The sequence below is a fragment of the Oreochromis niloticus genome, linkage group LG19 (genome assembly GCF_001858045.2).
Source record: "Oreochromis niloticus isolate F11D_XX linkage group LG19, O_niloticus_UMD_NMBU, whole genome shotgun sequence".
Lineage (NCBI taxonomy): Eukaryota > Metazoa > Chordata > Actinopteri > Cichliformes > Cichlidae > Oreochromis > Oreochromis niloticus.
The window spans coordinates 3,587,294-3,602,600 of record NC_031983.2 but is presented as its reverse complement, the minus strand read 5'-3'; the positions used below and the strand labels follow the sequence as shown (position 1 = coordinate 3,602,600).

The window sequence follows — 15,307 nt, the reverse complement described above, 5'->3', positions numbered from 1 at the left end:
ACCAGTACCTCCTCTTTGACTCCCATCACCCTCTGGAACACAAACTTGGAGTAATTAGGACCCTACACCACCGGGCAGAACATGTTCCCTCTAAGCCTGAAGGGAAAAAGAAGGAACACACACATGTAAAGGAAGCACTGAAAACATGCGGTTATCCGAACTGGGCGTTCATAAAGTCAGCAAAGATGCACAGAAAAGAAGATCAGACACCAGCGAGGGAGGATAAGAAAGACAGACGCAACAACGTTGTCATCCCCTATGTAGCCGGTGTATCAGAGAAACTCAGGAGAGTTTTCTCCGAGCACGACATCCCAGTGTACTTCAGACCCAGCAACACACTCAGACACAAACTGGTTCACCCGAAAGACAAAACTCCAAAACACAGACTTAACAACGTGGTGTATGCGGTACAGTGCAGCGAGGAATGCCCAGACCTCTACATTGGCGAGACCAAACAGCCACTTCACAAGCGCATGGCACAACATAGAAGAGCCACCTCCACAGGACAAGACTCAGCAGTCCATCTGCATCTTAAGGACAAAGGACACTCTTTCGAGGATGCCAATGTTCACATTTTGGACAGAGAGGACAGATGGTTTGAAAGAGGAGTGAAAGAGGCCATCTATGTCCACTGTGAGCGACCATCTTTGAACAGAGGCGGTGGTTTACGACACCAACTGTCTGCCATCTATAATCCAGTTTTGAGTTCCCTCCCCAGACGCCTTAACGCCCACTCACATCCTGGGCCATCTGACCTCAGGAATTCACATAACAAGGTGGGGCCAGGTTTCACAATGGGCTCACCCGAAACCCTGGCTGATTAGGTCCCACACCCGCTTTCACACCTGGGCGCATGTGATTAGAGGATCACCAGGGGGTCCTTTGTCCCTCCTTGGGGGGATACTCCCACTGGGTTTAAATCTGGGACTCTCGGCCATTTGACCCTAGAACTGAAGAAGCTTCTCGGATGAGAGGTGAAACGTCTTCAAGCAACTTAAAGAAGTCCAGATGCTTTTCTTTGCAAACTCCTTTGACTACGATGACCTGGATGACTGAGAACCTTCACAGATATACCTATGGTATTAATTTAAATTGATCAATTTAAAAATCCAAGGTGACTTCCTTCTTGAGTTACCACATTCGCAAGATTGCACATGAAGTGTGAGGATGAGCACTGAGCACAAAAGATTAAAAACAGAATAATGGCAACTGTTCAATTAAACATCAGGGTTTTCATTAATACTGGTTTTCTGGAAGACACAGGGGTTAAGCAGATGCAGTACCTTGAGCAGACTGCAGAGGGCAGCACAAAGGTGAGTCTGGATAGTCTGCTGGCGTTGACCCTTTAGCTGGCTCACCGTTTCCACAAACTGCTCCAGTATCTTCACCCTGACACACAGGACTCATTATTACACAGGTTTCTAAGCATGGCTTAGAAAGCTTATCCATCTGGCAGAGCTGCACCAAACTGTAGCCCTAACTGAGAACAAAAACCTGAATCTCAGATTAGAACCGTGTCCTTCTAAAGAATACAAACTTGCTGTAATGTTTCAAAGAGAAAGCTGTGAGGGTTAAACTATTATAGCTCTCACCCCCTGGGGCAAGGTTTAGATATAACTGTATAAGTGTTTCTCACTGATGTAGTGGTGCTTATAATGCCAAGACTTTCTTCAAATATAAAGAAAGAAAATAAGAATTGTAAAATGTGCAGAAGTGCTGCCTTTATTGAAGCAGCTCAAAACATTTTGCTGTGGTTTGCAATTACAACAACATGAAGTACGCTTACCTCTGAGCAGAGATTATGTGGGGGAAGACTGCTCCAAAGAGATGGATGGAAGCAGTAGCCAGAGCGACAGGGGATGGAAGAGGAGCAGGAGCTTCGTAGCCCCTCTCACACAGACTGAAGGGGTCATTGTCCAATGATCCTCCTCCCACACTGCTACTGTGGAGCTGCAACATAAAAATAAAGCACTCTTTCTGATTCTAATCCTTCAGGCTTGTCAAGTTACTCCCCCTTTGAGCCATCACTGTTAAGAGCTGGGCTGAAGCTCACCTGTTCTTCGATGTATCTGTGGTCTGTGTCATGGAGGGCGGGGCCTGCCAGTGGTAGGTCATCACGATGACAGAGGGGCGGCAGCAGAGAAAGCTCTGAACATGTCTGATTCAGGTTGTCCTGACCTGACAGATCAGACACCAGCTGATTCATCACCAGCCCAAAACTCTCTGTAGTTGGAAGAGAAAACCAACTCACATCAACTACTGCTGCAATCTTTTGCTACCCATTAGTGTCTACAGGAACTGTTAGATATTGAAGTTCTGTAGATATGTGAAGTGACAATAAACACTGTCCAGGTACTCTGAGCTCTGATTAGTGAAAGTAAAAGTTTGGCAAAAATGAGAAAACAACAAAGGTTCGGCTTCAAAGTAAAAATTGCACCTTTGAAGGAAACCTCCATTTACAATTCCAGAACACTACAAAACAATATTCCTGAAGATATTCCTTCACCTTTCGCCAGATACAATCAGTGGGGCAATTTAGAATGATGCTGCAATGGCAAAAATGAGCAGATGTGAGTGGAAAGTTCTGTCGGTAATATAACAATATGCTGTTTTTTTTTTTTTTAAGACACTACCAGCCAACTCATTTGAATTCTAACAACCCTGTTCTCCAAAAAGTTGGGACATAAATAAAAACAGAATGCAATGATTTGCAATATTTTATTCACAACAGAATATAGAAAACAAATGTTTTAACTGAGAAAAGAAAAAAAACCAAAGTAATTTAACTTTGAATTTGTTAACAGCAACATGTATCAAAAAAAGTTGGAACAGTGTCACTGTGTAGCATCCTGTCTTATTTTACCACTGGGGCATAAAAATCTGGAAGCGGATGAGACCAGCTGCTAGACTTTTGGGAGAAGAATGTTGCCCCATTCCTGACTGATACAGGATTCTAGCTGATCAATAGTACAGAGTCTTCTTTATTATATTATTTATTTCAAAACATTCCAGATGTTTGTAACTGGTCAAACATCTGTACTACAGGCAGGCATTTCTTCAGATTCTCTGAATCTTTAAATATTATGAGCTTTATTATTCTGTAATCTTTTGCTACCCATCACTGCCTACAGAAGGTTATGCAGATATGTGACCAAAGTTTTTGCAATTTCGCATTGAGGAACATTCCAATGAAATTATTCAGGATTTGTAGATTTCTCAGTTTAAACATTTGAAATGTTTTCTATTTTCTATTGCATCCTTTTTTTAAATTAACATTTTACAAAGTAGGGACTGTTTTCCAACATGAGGTTGTGAGAGCAGAGCAAATAATGTCAAAGACAAGCATATCAAAAGAACAAATAATGTACTAACAAAAATAAATAAGTAAGCACACTTTTTACGCTTGTGTTTCTCAGAGTTTAGGGTAAAAAAGTCACCATGAAAGAAGAATCGATATGTTTTTGATATACAGGTGAATTCTTAGGAATTGCTCACGACTGGTCCTGAAGACGGTGACTCAGGTGGAGAGCTGGATGTATTCAGCTGGGAGTTGTGTTATTAAAAACTGAAATTTGTGTGTAATGGTTGAGCTATAGGATGTCTAGAACAACATAAATCACTTATTGGATTATGAACTGTCTGTCTGTTAACTTTTTATCTGAACCTAATATTATGAAAGAGAAAGTAAATCAAAAGGTCTGATAAAATTAGTGTGGCAGTAAGGACCTGACCACATAGTTCACACTTTTGACACACTTTATTCCCCAGTTGCTGCTTTTCCAATCTCAGACTGCAGCTTTTCAGCTGCCAGCCACACATACACAACAACATCGACCCCCAGATCCCGGCACACTCTGTTGAACAGGGGAGGTCACAGCCTGCCACATACCCCCATCGCCCGATCTAGGCTGGGGAGCCATCCAGCTTATCCTACCCACCCCCAAACATCTGCGTCCCTGGCCCATGGACCAGCGGCAGGGATCAGTGGGATCAGGGGGCCAACCGCGTCTTCAATGGCGGCGTCCATGCCACCTCCTGATTTTTGGCACCAATGTAACGGGAATGACGGACCCCAACCACATATTTCACTGGTTTACACACTTTATTTGCTGGTTGCTGCTTTTCCAATCCTAGGCTGCAGCCTGCAGCTGCGCCCAAGCCACACCCTGCCACAATTAGTTTTCAAACATCCACATATAATATGAACAACTGAAATTATAAATATATATTTTGTAGCTATGTCTGGAAAATGGAAGAAAACAATGAAGGAAACATAGCGGTTATTCATGCAAAAAAAGAAGAAAAATTGTGACAATAAAAGGCAGAAACAAGAGACTTTAATCAAAGGAAAGAAGACAGCAAGATACAAAAAGAGGACAACAGGCAAAAAGATCTAAGTCAAAGGAAATGAAGAGAAGAAAGAAAATAAGTGCAAAACAGTATCAGAGGTGAAGCATTACCCTGGTAAGTTTGTGGAGGCAGCAGAGCAAGCAGCTCGTATACTCTCAGCCTGTAGACGATGGACCAGCTCTTAACTGAAGTGCCATAAGACCTGAAGAGAGCAGGCAACCTGGAGACACATAAATAAATGGATACTAATACTATACAACTGAAAATGACATTAAATTTATTTTTTAACATTAAATTTTTTAACATGCATTTAAACAATTCTATACAATTAAAACCAACAAGGCACTAACTTGGTAAGCAGAGCCACAGCGCAGGCTAATGGTGTGAGTAGACGGCTGATGACATCATCAGTCACAAGGTCTCTACAGTGCTGCAGCAGGCTCTTCATCGCTGTTCAGACACACAGTTGAGAGAAATTTTAACTTTCTTTCTTAATTACACACACGTCAGATATTCATATCTTATGGGGATATCTAATTGACATAATGCTTTCCCTAGCCCCTTATCTTAACACTAACAATGAAAAATGAATGCCTAACCCAGGGGTGGGCAATCTCAGTCCACGAGGGCCGGTGTCCCTGCAGGTTTTAGATGTGTCCTCGAACCAACACAGCTGATTTAAATGGCTAAATTAGCTCCTCAACATGTCCTGAAGTTCTCCAGAGGCCTGGTAACGAACTAATCATGTGATTCAGGTGTGTTGACCTAAGGTGAGATCTAAAACCTGCAGGGACACCGGCCCTCGTGGACTGAGATTGCCCACCCCTGGCCTAACCCTAACCCCTACCTAACCATAACCCAAATGTAACACTGTCACTGAAACCACATTTTGAGTCTCAAAAATGCCTTCAAACCTATGGAGACCAAGAGGCCAGACCATTTTGTTCCCCAAAAGAGCAGTTGGTCCCAACAAGTATAGTAAATTTACAATTTTTGGTCCCCACAAAGATATGAATACACACACACACACACACACACACACACAGAGAGATTTGTGTTTGGCAGTGAGTGTACCGACCACTGAGTGCTCCAGCACGTCCTTCAAGTGTAACCTGCCACGTGAAGTAGTCCCCACGTTGGAGCTCCATCTCCTGCTCACGAAGTGAAGCAGGAAACACGCATCTCCACAGTAGAATCAGGCGGGGCAAATGGTGCTCCACCACAGCTGGACCTATAAACACAGATTAATACACAAGGCACTGACAGCTTCTCTCTTTTTGGAACTGGTTTTTAGAATAATTATGCACCAAGGCCAACAAATTCCTATCAAATCTTTCATCTCTCCAGATACAAGCTCTCCAATCTACCACAGGGCCTCCTCCTGGTAGGATATCCCCGGCCGGAACACCTCAATGTAGTGGAGCAGCAGCTCTGAGCCTCTTCTGAATAACTGAATTCCTCACTGTGTTGCTAAAGGAAAGCCCATCCACCCCTCAGAGAAAGCTCATTTCTGCTGCTTGTATCTGAGATCTCATTCTTTGGAACTAGCAATAATAGTGCTAACAAAAAGATCGGGCTGAGTTTTACGGATTTATTGTGTTTCTCAACACCCGAACATTTGAAATACTTTTGTAATTAACAAAAAAAAAACCCCCAAAAAACCTCATTACACTTACCTCTTTTAATTTAAGAATGTTCTGCTAGTCAGTTACAATAAATTGGACATTTGGAGCAACAGAGAGAAAAGAGAAAAAGCAGGAAGTGGAAGTAATTATTAGACATGTTTGTCTCACCATCCACTTCCCTGCCTACTCTGCTGGTGCATCAACAGCAAACTACAAACTATAAAAATTTAACAGTCAACAGCTGATGGTACAAACATATTACTGAATAAGCTCTCTGGTGTGACAAGGCATTTAATCAAATAAAATGTTAGTTCAAATTTTAATATTATATTGTTATATTAGAGAAGATGAGATTTTATTGTGGTACTAGATGAAATGATGTCAGTCATGGGGACCTGTATACCATGAATTTCTTTCGGGGAAAGCAAAACCTTTCAAATACTAATAGCCCCTAAAGAAGCTGCAATCTGTAAGGCATGCTTCTACTCCATCTCAAACACAAAGGTAATGAAGATGTTTGCAGATCTTCACAGTTTCTTCTGGTATGGTGCAAGAAGATTTAGAGTGTAGTTCAGCAGTTTTACCCAGGGTGATTAAAGAGGAGATGAGCAGCCAGCCAGCCTGAGTCCTCTGGAGAGAAATCTGACTGTTCTGAGAGGCTGAACGGAGGAGGTCTTCTGCCAGATCCAACACCATCTACACACATAGATACTCAACATAAATAATAACAAAGTGGAGCTGTCAAACAAACTCATAAACAGGATTTCAGCAATAAAAGCAGGAGCCATGAAACACTTTAAAAATAAAATTGACAAAAGCTTCAAATCACTCTAAAAGATGTGGTGATGCAATACTGAAGATGTGTATGGCAAAATGTTCTGTGTAATAATGTGGTGCCAGTGTACACACCTTGTCCTTGGTGTGTGGAATTCCAAGTGGGCAGTGCTGCACTGCTGCCATCAGGGCAGCAATAGCAGCTCCATACCCAGCTACAGCGTCGGGCGAGGACTTCAGTGCCACTAGACGTTCGATGCAACGGTCGAGGAGGAGAGAACAGTGAGACGGCATAGCCATGGCAACGCAGCGCAGGCACCAAGCAGCGGCCAGTCTGGCCAAGATGGCTGGGTGAAGGAGGACAGAGATCACCGTGTCCAGGAGGGCTGGATGCATGAGTGGGAGAGAACACTGAGATTTTGCAGGACTTGCGTCCACTTTTGTGAATACATTTTTAAATCACGTTTCGTACATCACAACAAGTATTTTATTTGCCAGCTACTCTTTGACAAGTAATCAGCTGCAGCGAGCTGGATGTACTCCAACTTCACCATCTTAGGCTGCAATGGTATCAGGTTCTTCTCTGCAGGTTCAGTGAGCTCGGTGTATAGTGCAGTGGAAATGCTCCCAAAATTTTGAGATGTATTAGAGACTTTAGCCAATATAAAGAACACTGTTGTGTTTTGTTCTACCTCCAGTATGACCATCTCAAAGTCTTAGGAACATTTCCAGCTCCAAGAGAAGCACCACTCATCAGCAGTGTACAACTGGAATTAGCGTCCACCTCACAGCAGAACCAAGTAAAGTCCAAGTGTGGAAGATGATGCATAATATGTGATGCACAGACAGACACAGAGGTGGTTACAAAGAAAGAAACAAAGACAAAGAAAGAAATATCTAAATTAAAACTGCAAGCAGTGATAAGAGGGCCTTTGCACTTTGGTGCACACCCTGGCATGCAGTGGTTGAGCTGTGCTGCGATCCACCTTTGCTATAACTCGGGTTTGTTGTAGGTGAGTGTTAGGAGAAATGTGAATGTTTTGAGCCTGGGAACTCGTTGTTGTGCTCAGAGCACATCTACTGATGGTCTGCTATGCCCACTAAATGGTGGTGGAGAATACCCACTGATTTAGGACATCGCTCCAAAAGAATTTTTCTGTCTCTTGGGATGTTACATGAGTGTGCCAAATTTCGTACATGTATGTGATCAACAGAGGTGGAGCTAATTGTTTGCAAATTTATAGGCGCTATGGAAGCATTCTGCACTGCACGTAAATAAAATGTGCAGTGACCAATAAAATACACAAGTTTTCACAAGACCAGATGCGTGTGCAAAAATTTTTTAATGGGATTTTGAGCATGGTTAGACTGTCAACAAGGTTGCTCGTTTCCCTGAATAACAATAAATGGAGCAGATACAATAAGCCTTTCGCACTGTCAGTGCTCAGTCCCTAATGAGTGTCTTTAACACTATAGAAAAATACATCTCGCAGACCTGTGGTAGTGTCTGTGAGGAGGGGGGCCGCAGTGGATCCCAATCCCTGAACTAATGCTCCCATTTCCAGCAGGCAGCAAACCAACACGTGCTGACTGGCTGAGACATCTGCAGACAAGACTTTGGTCTCCACGTTCCCGTCAGTCAGAGCAGCATCTAAACACACATCATCAAAAACATGCATACTTTTACTAACACTTAAATAATTACTCACACTTTAAATCAAATGGCTTCAGAAGCCAGTTACACCAAATATGGATGACAACATCATTTCGTTTTTTTAGCATATTTACTAAATAATTCTGGCAAAATAATACCCCAGCCTGTACATCCTACAGGAATTTACAAGTTGATTATAACTTCACTGAAAAATTTGAAAGGTGGTGTGTCATAAAAGCTGAGATTCTCCAACATTCAGAAATGAAGGACAAGATTATCACTGTAAGACTGTCAACGGTGGGGGAAAAAAAAAAAGTGTTGTTGTTATTTTTGTTCTAGCTACTGGCTGTACTTTGGAATACAGTTGTTCTCACATCAGGTTTCAGGGGTGTTGCTCCCAAGAGACAGTTGTACTTGTTTGAGTAACACAGTGAACTTAGCTTCACATTTGGCCTAAACGTACCACAAGGTTGTTATTTATACTACTTTTCATTATCAAAATGGAAAATATTCATAATATTTGGATGATTCTTCAGCTTAAAATGTTCAAAAATAGTGGAAAAAAGAGTTACTCCCAAAAGTCAAAATAAAATCTAGAGTTCAGAAAAAAACAAGGTAACAAATCTAATACAGCAAAAATTCACATCTGAGAAGCTAGTACCTGTAAAATTGTTGGTATTCATATACAATGACTTTAATCAGTTGGTACAGCTGATATTTTCTTATATGATTTTTATCATTATTTCCATAATGTTTATTTAGGAGCTATTCTAGCAATCATAACATGCTGTTATTGAGGGAATTATATATATATTTTTAATACATTTGTCTATATACACAGAAGACAGCCATATACAGAATTTCCTTTCACCAAGCTCACCAACTGCTCGTTTCTGTGTGGCCACAGCGAGGCAGAGCTGTTTTACAACGTTGATCTGGGCCTTCTCTCCTAGCAGAGACCCCAGAGTGCTCCTCAGGATAAAAGAGACACAGCGACGGGTCACTGCAGCGTCAGCTGGTGTCTGTGTTGCCCTGACGTGTGACGCCAGCTCCATCAGCAAGGACAGGAAAGCAGGGAAGTTGGCTTCAAGCCAGGAGCTGCCCAAAGTGGAGACAAACACCACGTAGGCCTGAGAGGCAGGGGAGAGTGAGTTCACAACAAACATCTAAATAGCATGATTCCATGCTGTCACTGTGGTTCACCTGTGTGACTCCGATGCGGACGTCCTTGCTGACAGAGCTTGTACCCTTGAGCATGTCTCCACTGGCTCGGAGAAAACCCCCTCCACCCCGCAGAAACCCTCCAGACAGTAATTCCATGACCTCCTCCAGGGAGCCTTGACTCCGAGCACCCTGCCTGGGGGCTGCAGGGGAGGAGGGGGGCAATAGAGTTTATCGATCTCATAGATATGCAAATAGCTGTCTGAACATACATGTAAATGCTAACGTGGAGGGTTGGTAGTTCAACTCACCCAGCAATTACAGTGTGAGACTGCAAATCTAATAAACACTGGGAAGCTCTAATTGCAATTGTACTTAGAATAAAATAAGAACTCCAATAATGTAATCTAATGACCAATTACATTACATTATAATATGTAATCTGTGAATATGTCTTCACTGAGATGCTGATTGTTGAACTTGTCATCTATTGGCATAACCCTAATGCAGAGAGCTGCTTATTTATAGGTACAGTGCAGTGGGAGGAAAAAAAAAAATCATTCTTTGTGAAAATTACTAAGTAGCTTTATTTATTTAATGGGAAGCTGAGTTCAGTTTCACACCCAGTATCACCCAAGAATGATTACTGCTAGATTTGTTTTTTGCTAGACTTGTTAAATAAAGAAATCACAAAAATAGACCGTATTTGACAAACTGCAATAGGTTGAAAGACCTGAAAAAGCAATGATGATGAGAGACAAATTCATTAATATTCATCAGTCTGGAAAGGGTTACAAAGCCATTTCTAAGACTTTGGGATTCCAGTGAACCACAGTTAGAGACATTATATTTGGCAAAAAAAACAAAAAAAAAAAACATCTTTTATGATCCCTAAGCCTTTTGGGAAAATATTCTGTGGACTGAGAAGAAAACAAAAGTTGAACTTCAGTCCCACTAAATCTAGCACAAAACTAAACACAGCATTTTATTAAAATAACTTCAAGCATGGTGGTGGTAGTGTCATGGTCTGGGGCTGCTTTGGGTTCAGATAACCTGTACATATTACAGAGCCCTATTTTGGGGTCATACCAGTGGGCTGTTGCGGTTCCACAGCAGCAGCCAGGAGAATTCCCAGCAGTTTGGATACAGATACTCTGACGTTGTAGTTTGATCCTTCAAAAGCTCTGAAGCACACAGTGGCCACATTCTCCAGCTCGCTGGTCCACAAAAATGCAGCCTCCCTCTGCAGCTCCAACAAAACCTGACCAGATGACACACAGAGGTATTTAGCTATTCAAACATCTGAGCCGAAGATGAGCAGAAACCAAGAGAAAGTTTCATAGCCCTTAAGATTGATTTTTAAAACTAGCTGCATGGAAGGAAATCAAACCTAAACTGACAGGGTGTTACAAGAACAAGAAATAATAAATAATGTCAAATGAGACATGACGGCTGCTGTTACCTTGGCAGCAGCACAGCGTACAGCCATGGACCGGTCTGTCAGACAGGCTCTCACTACCTTGTAGATGTCACGGTGACATGACACTGCACTGACACCCAAACCTCGAAGGATCCTCTCCATGCTGAGCATGATCTCATAGCGACCCTGAGACTGAGAGCAGCACAGAAGGTTATTTGTGAAAAATCATCTCACAAATCTGCAGCTGTTCTGATTAAAATCTTTCTTTATCTTATAATTACTTTGACCTGTTAAAGTGAGAAAAGCCCTTCAGCCCTCACTCTTATTGCCTGTTCTTATTGTCCGTCACTCTTATTGCCTGTTCTTATTGTCCTTATCTTCAACGTTACGCTGCTCTGTTGTATATTTATCCCCAAGGGGCAATTAACAAAGTCTTCTGATTCTGATTCAAAATCTCAATCAGAATATCTAGGTAACATTTTTAGTATTTATCACTGGAAAGTTTCAGTGCAGGCAGGGATGTCGCACATATGAGCCAGAGCCAATGAACACCTGATGGCTTTTAAAATGTTGTAAATATATTGTAAAAATGGTGAACATAAATTTTGTCAGTCTTTTTGCTTACAAAGACACCCCTCTGGCCTGTCAAACTACACCAGAATAAGGTACAAGGCATTAAATGACAGAAAATCTAGGAAAGTTGGGGGGGGGGTATTTCTTTCTTTTACTAAGAAATGTATTTCTTGTTTTTACTAAAACAGCATGTCTTTGATAAAGTGGGAAATATTATTATAAATCTATTATTGCAGGTATTTGTCCTAGGACAGCGGACCCCAACCCCTGGGCCTCGGACCGGTACCGGTCCGTGAGTCGTTTGGTACCGGGCCGCGAGAGTTGAGGCTCAGGTGTGAAATGTATGGTTTTCAGGGTTTTTATCGGTTTTCAGCGTTATTTTGTTATCGTTTTTATCGTTAACTCGGTTTTCCTGGGTCTTTTCACGTGTGTTATGAATAAATCTTCTTTTTTTCGGTACCGGCACTAGTTTTATTTTGTTGTATTTATCCGCGACACCTTATTGCCGGTTCGTGAAAATATTGTCGGGCATAAACCGGTCCGTGGCGCAAAAAAGGTTGGGGACCGCTGTCCTAGGACATCACAAAGATCCCCACCCCACTTTTCAGTTATTTATTTGTAAAAAATGTTTGGAATCATGTATGATTTTTGTTCCACTTCTCACGTGTACACCACTTTGTATTGGTCTTTCATTTGGAATTCCAATAAAATTGATTCATGTTTGTGGCTGTAATGTGACAAAATGTGGAAACGTTCAAGGGGGCCGAATACTTTTGCAAGCCACTGCATATAAATGTCCCTGTGGTATATATTTGACCCAGATCCAAAATGAATTCAAACTCAGCTCTTGTTATTTAAAGTCAGATGTGTGCTGTACAATCATTCTACCTTGGAAAGAATTACATATTAATGTCTGAATAAATGTCTGGTTTTTGGTTAGTCTGCATGTGTCCCTTTTTTGTTCCAGCAGAATTACTGACAATTTGCTAAACCTGCTTTAGTCTTTTCTACATCTTTCTGAAACTTACAAAAGCAGGAGATAAGTGAACAAACCTCAGCACTCTTCATAGCCTTCAGCAGGCAAGCTAACGTATCTTTGAAGCAGCCAATGAGCATCCGACCAAGCTGTTCATATAGTGTGCCAAGACATGCAATGGCTGCCCTGAAAAACACATAAGAAAATGGTAAATGGACTGGCACTTATATTGTGCTTTTCTACTGTGAAAGCACTTTCTTATTGACACGTGTCTCATTCACCCATACACACATTCATGCAAACACTTTTTTCTACTGTATGCCAAAGGGCTTTTTAACCTTCACGCACTCACACTTCAGTGGATGTAATTGCAGCTCGAGGTTCAAGCATCTTGCCTAAGGATAGGTCAACATGCAGACTAGAGGAGCCGAGGCTTGAAAAACTGCATAGATAACCCAGGTCCTGTTCCAGGGACCGTGTTCAACAAACCCTTGACATCAGCAAGCATGAATTTCCCATTTCGTAACAGCTGATCAGAACTAGTTCAATCAACTCTAAGTATGTTAACCCTCAGTTAAGAGCTTGTGTGAGTAGAGAAAGAAAGCCATTGTCAGCGCCCATACCACAGTCACCATGGCAATGAGTAGACAAGGCCACAGCATCTATTTTGTGGTGGAATATTAACACATGTCAGCATGACATTTATCTTAAAAAACAAGAGGGCAAGAAAGAGCCATATATATTAGCTGAGAACGCTGTCATCACAGACAGAAAAAAAATGGAAAACAGTTGAAATTATATTATGATTATATTAATTATAGTACGATTCATACTCAATTTCAGAACCGTACTTTTTGAAAGCTTGATAGCATTTAATGACTCATTTAAAGTGAACAAATATCAACAAGCAATGTTCAGAGCGCAGTCTACAGGCTCCATTTAAAAACTAGCTTAAAATGTGTTTCGTTCAGTTTTCTTCCCTCGTGAGCATAAATGTATCCAGACTTACAGCCGGGTTGGAAGGGCTGACGGCGAGTCATCTTTGCTGCGTATTATGTTGTTACACCTCTCTACCATTAAGCTGGATGGGATGGGGTCTCCCAAGCGATAGAGCACAGCCAAGCAGTGGGCCAACACCCAGCGGGTAGGCCTGCTTGGAGAGTTAATCAGAATTTCCCACAGCTGGTCAACCAAACACCGCTGGTTCTGTCTGATATCGACCTAATGGGTAACAAACATTGATAGAATTACCACTCTCAGAGTTACACAATTAATTTTAATTAATTTAAATAATTAATTTAATTCTTACCCTGTCAGTGGCTGGGAGGAGCCTCTTTAGGTGGTTAAGCCATTCCAAGATGAACTCGGCCTTCTGGTGTTTGCCCACCTGATTACATGCCTCCTCGTCCAGGAGGAGGCTGTGAGCACGCTCCATCGCAGAACGCCAGTAGCACTCCTCTTTCACCTTCTGTCTTTTTCCTGTGCTCTCCCAAGTGCTCAGTGTGGATGCTCTGCCATCCTCCAAAATTCTTTCAGACATAGGATCAAAAAAACAAAGACAGTTTAGTTTATCTAGCGTTAGTAGAAAGACAGCACCAAGGCACACAAGACTTGGCTCAGACTTTGCTCCAATCAAGGACCCCAGCAGTGGATACCGGGAACAAATATTCTCATTCGGTGAATACTATGGGTGATGTTAACAATAAGAGTAAAAATATTAATTTCACAGTACTCGACACAGTTATAGATCCAGAGGGCAGATTCTTAATCATTAAACTATCTATACTTGATAAAAAGCTATGTATTGTAAGTGTATATGGTCCAAATGTTGATGATCCCTCATTCTTTCACCGTTTTTTCAGTGCACTCTCTGAACACTTAGATGGCACACTTGTTCTTGGAGGCGACCTCAAACTTGGACTAAATGAAGAAATGGATAGGCTCAATACAGCAGGAACTCAGCGTAATTGGCAGTCCACAAATATAATCAAACAGTATATGAGCGACTTTGGCCTTTGCAATGCATGGCGCTCCCTTCACCCCAACAGTAAGGAATATACTTTTTTCTCACATGTTCATCATTCCTACTCTCATCTGGATTATTTTTTGGTCAGCAGCTCACTGCTGAGTGACATTTCAGACACTGAGATTCACCCTATAGCTGTCAGCGATCATGCTCCTGTATCTTTAACACTAATGCACAAGAATAATACTACGCCAAGTAAAAACTGGAGATTTAATACATCACTGCTTAAAGATGAAGACTTTATTAAATATTTTAAAAAAGAATGGACTATATATTTAGACTATAATGACACTCCCGGAACTTCAGCATCTGTTCTATGGGAAGCAGAGAAAGCTGTGATGAGAGGTAAAATAATTTCTTTCTCATCACATAAAAAGAAAGAAGAAAACAAAAATATTCAGGAATTAGAAAAAACCATCAAATCCCTAGAAGAAGCCTACGTGTCACACCAAGATCAGGAAACATTGAACAAAATACGCAAAACAAAACTAGAATTAAATGAGATAATTGATAAAAAAACAAAATTCTTAGTACAAAGACTACGCTTACAAAATTGTGAACATGGTAATAAATCCGGTCAATTTCTAGCAAACCAGCTAAAAATAAATAAAGAAAAAACAACTATATGTGCTGTTCAAAATTTATCTGGGCGATCGTGGCTCAAGAGTTGGGAGTTCGCCTTGTAATCGGAAGGTTGCCGGTTCGAGCTCCAGCTTGGACAGTCTCGGTCGTTGTGTCCTTGGGCAAG

At 41.5% G+C, this 15,307-nt stretch overlaps 1 protein-coding gene across 2 annotated transcripts in view; it reads right to left on the bottom strand.

Annotated features, from left to right (window-relative positions):
* Positions 1-15,307, bottom strand: part of heatr5a (HEAT repeat containing 5a) — a 57,489-nt gene that overhangs the window by 27,060 nt on the left and 15,122 nt on the right. For both annotated transcript variants that reach the window (XM_013274973.3, XM_013274974.3), the window contains exons 2-17: positions 13,843-14,062; positions 13,543-13,754; positions 12,611-12,719; positions 11,027-11,176; positions 10,654-10,825; positions 9,607-9,767; positions 9,284-9,533; positions 8,245-8,400; positions 6,885-7,135; positions 6,560-6,671; positions 5,429-5,581; positions 4,701-4,800; positions 4,461-4,570; positions 2,054-2,223; positions 1,787-1,950; positions 1,284-1,389 (exon numbers count right to left, since the gene is read on the bottom strand). In XM_013274973.3, coding sequence (XP_013130427.1) covers positions 1,284-1,389; positions 1,787-1,950; positions 2,054-2,223; positions 4,461-4,570; positions 4,701-4,800; positions 5,429-5,581; positions 6,560-6,671; positions 6,885-7,135; positions 8,245-8,400; positions 9,284-9,533; positions 9,607-9,767; positions 10,654-10,825; positions 11,027-11,176; positions 12,611-12,719; positions 13,543-13,754; positions 13,843-13,968 — 2,502 coding nt within the window. In that variant the 5' untranslated portion in view covers positions 13,969-14,062. The remainder of the gene's footprint in view (positions 1-1,283; positions 1,390-1,786; positions 1,951-2,053; positions 2,224-4,460; positions 4,571-4,700; positions 4,801-5,428; positions 5,582-6,559; positions 6,672-6,884; positions 7,136-8,244; positions 8,401-9,283; positions 9,534-9,606; positions 9,768-10,653; positions 10,826-11,026; positions 11,177-12,610; positions 12,720-13,542; positions 13,755-13,842; positions 14,063-15,307) is intronic.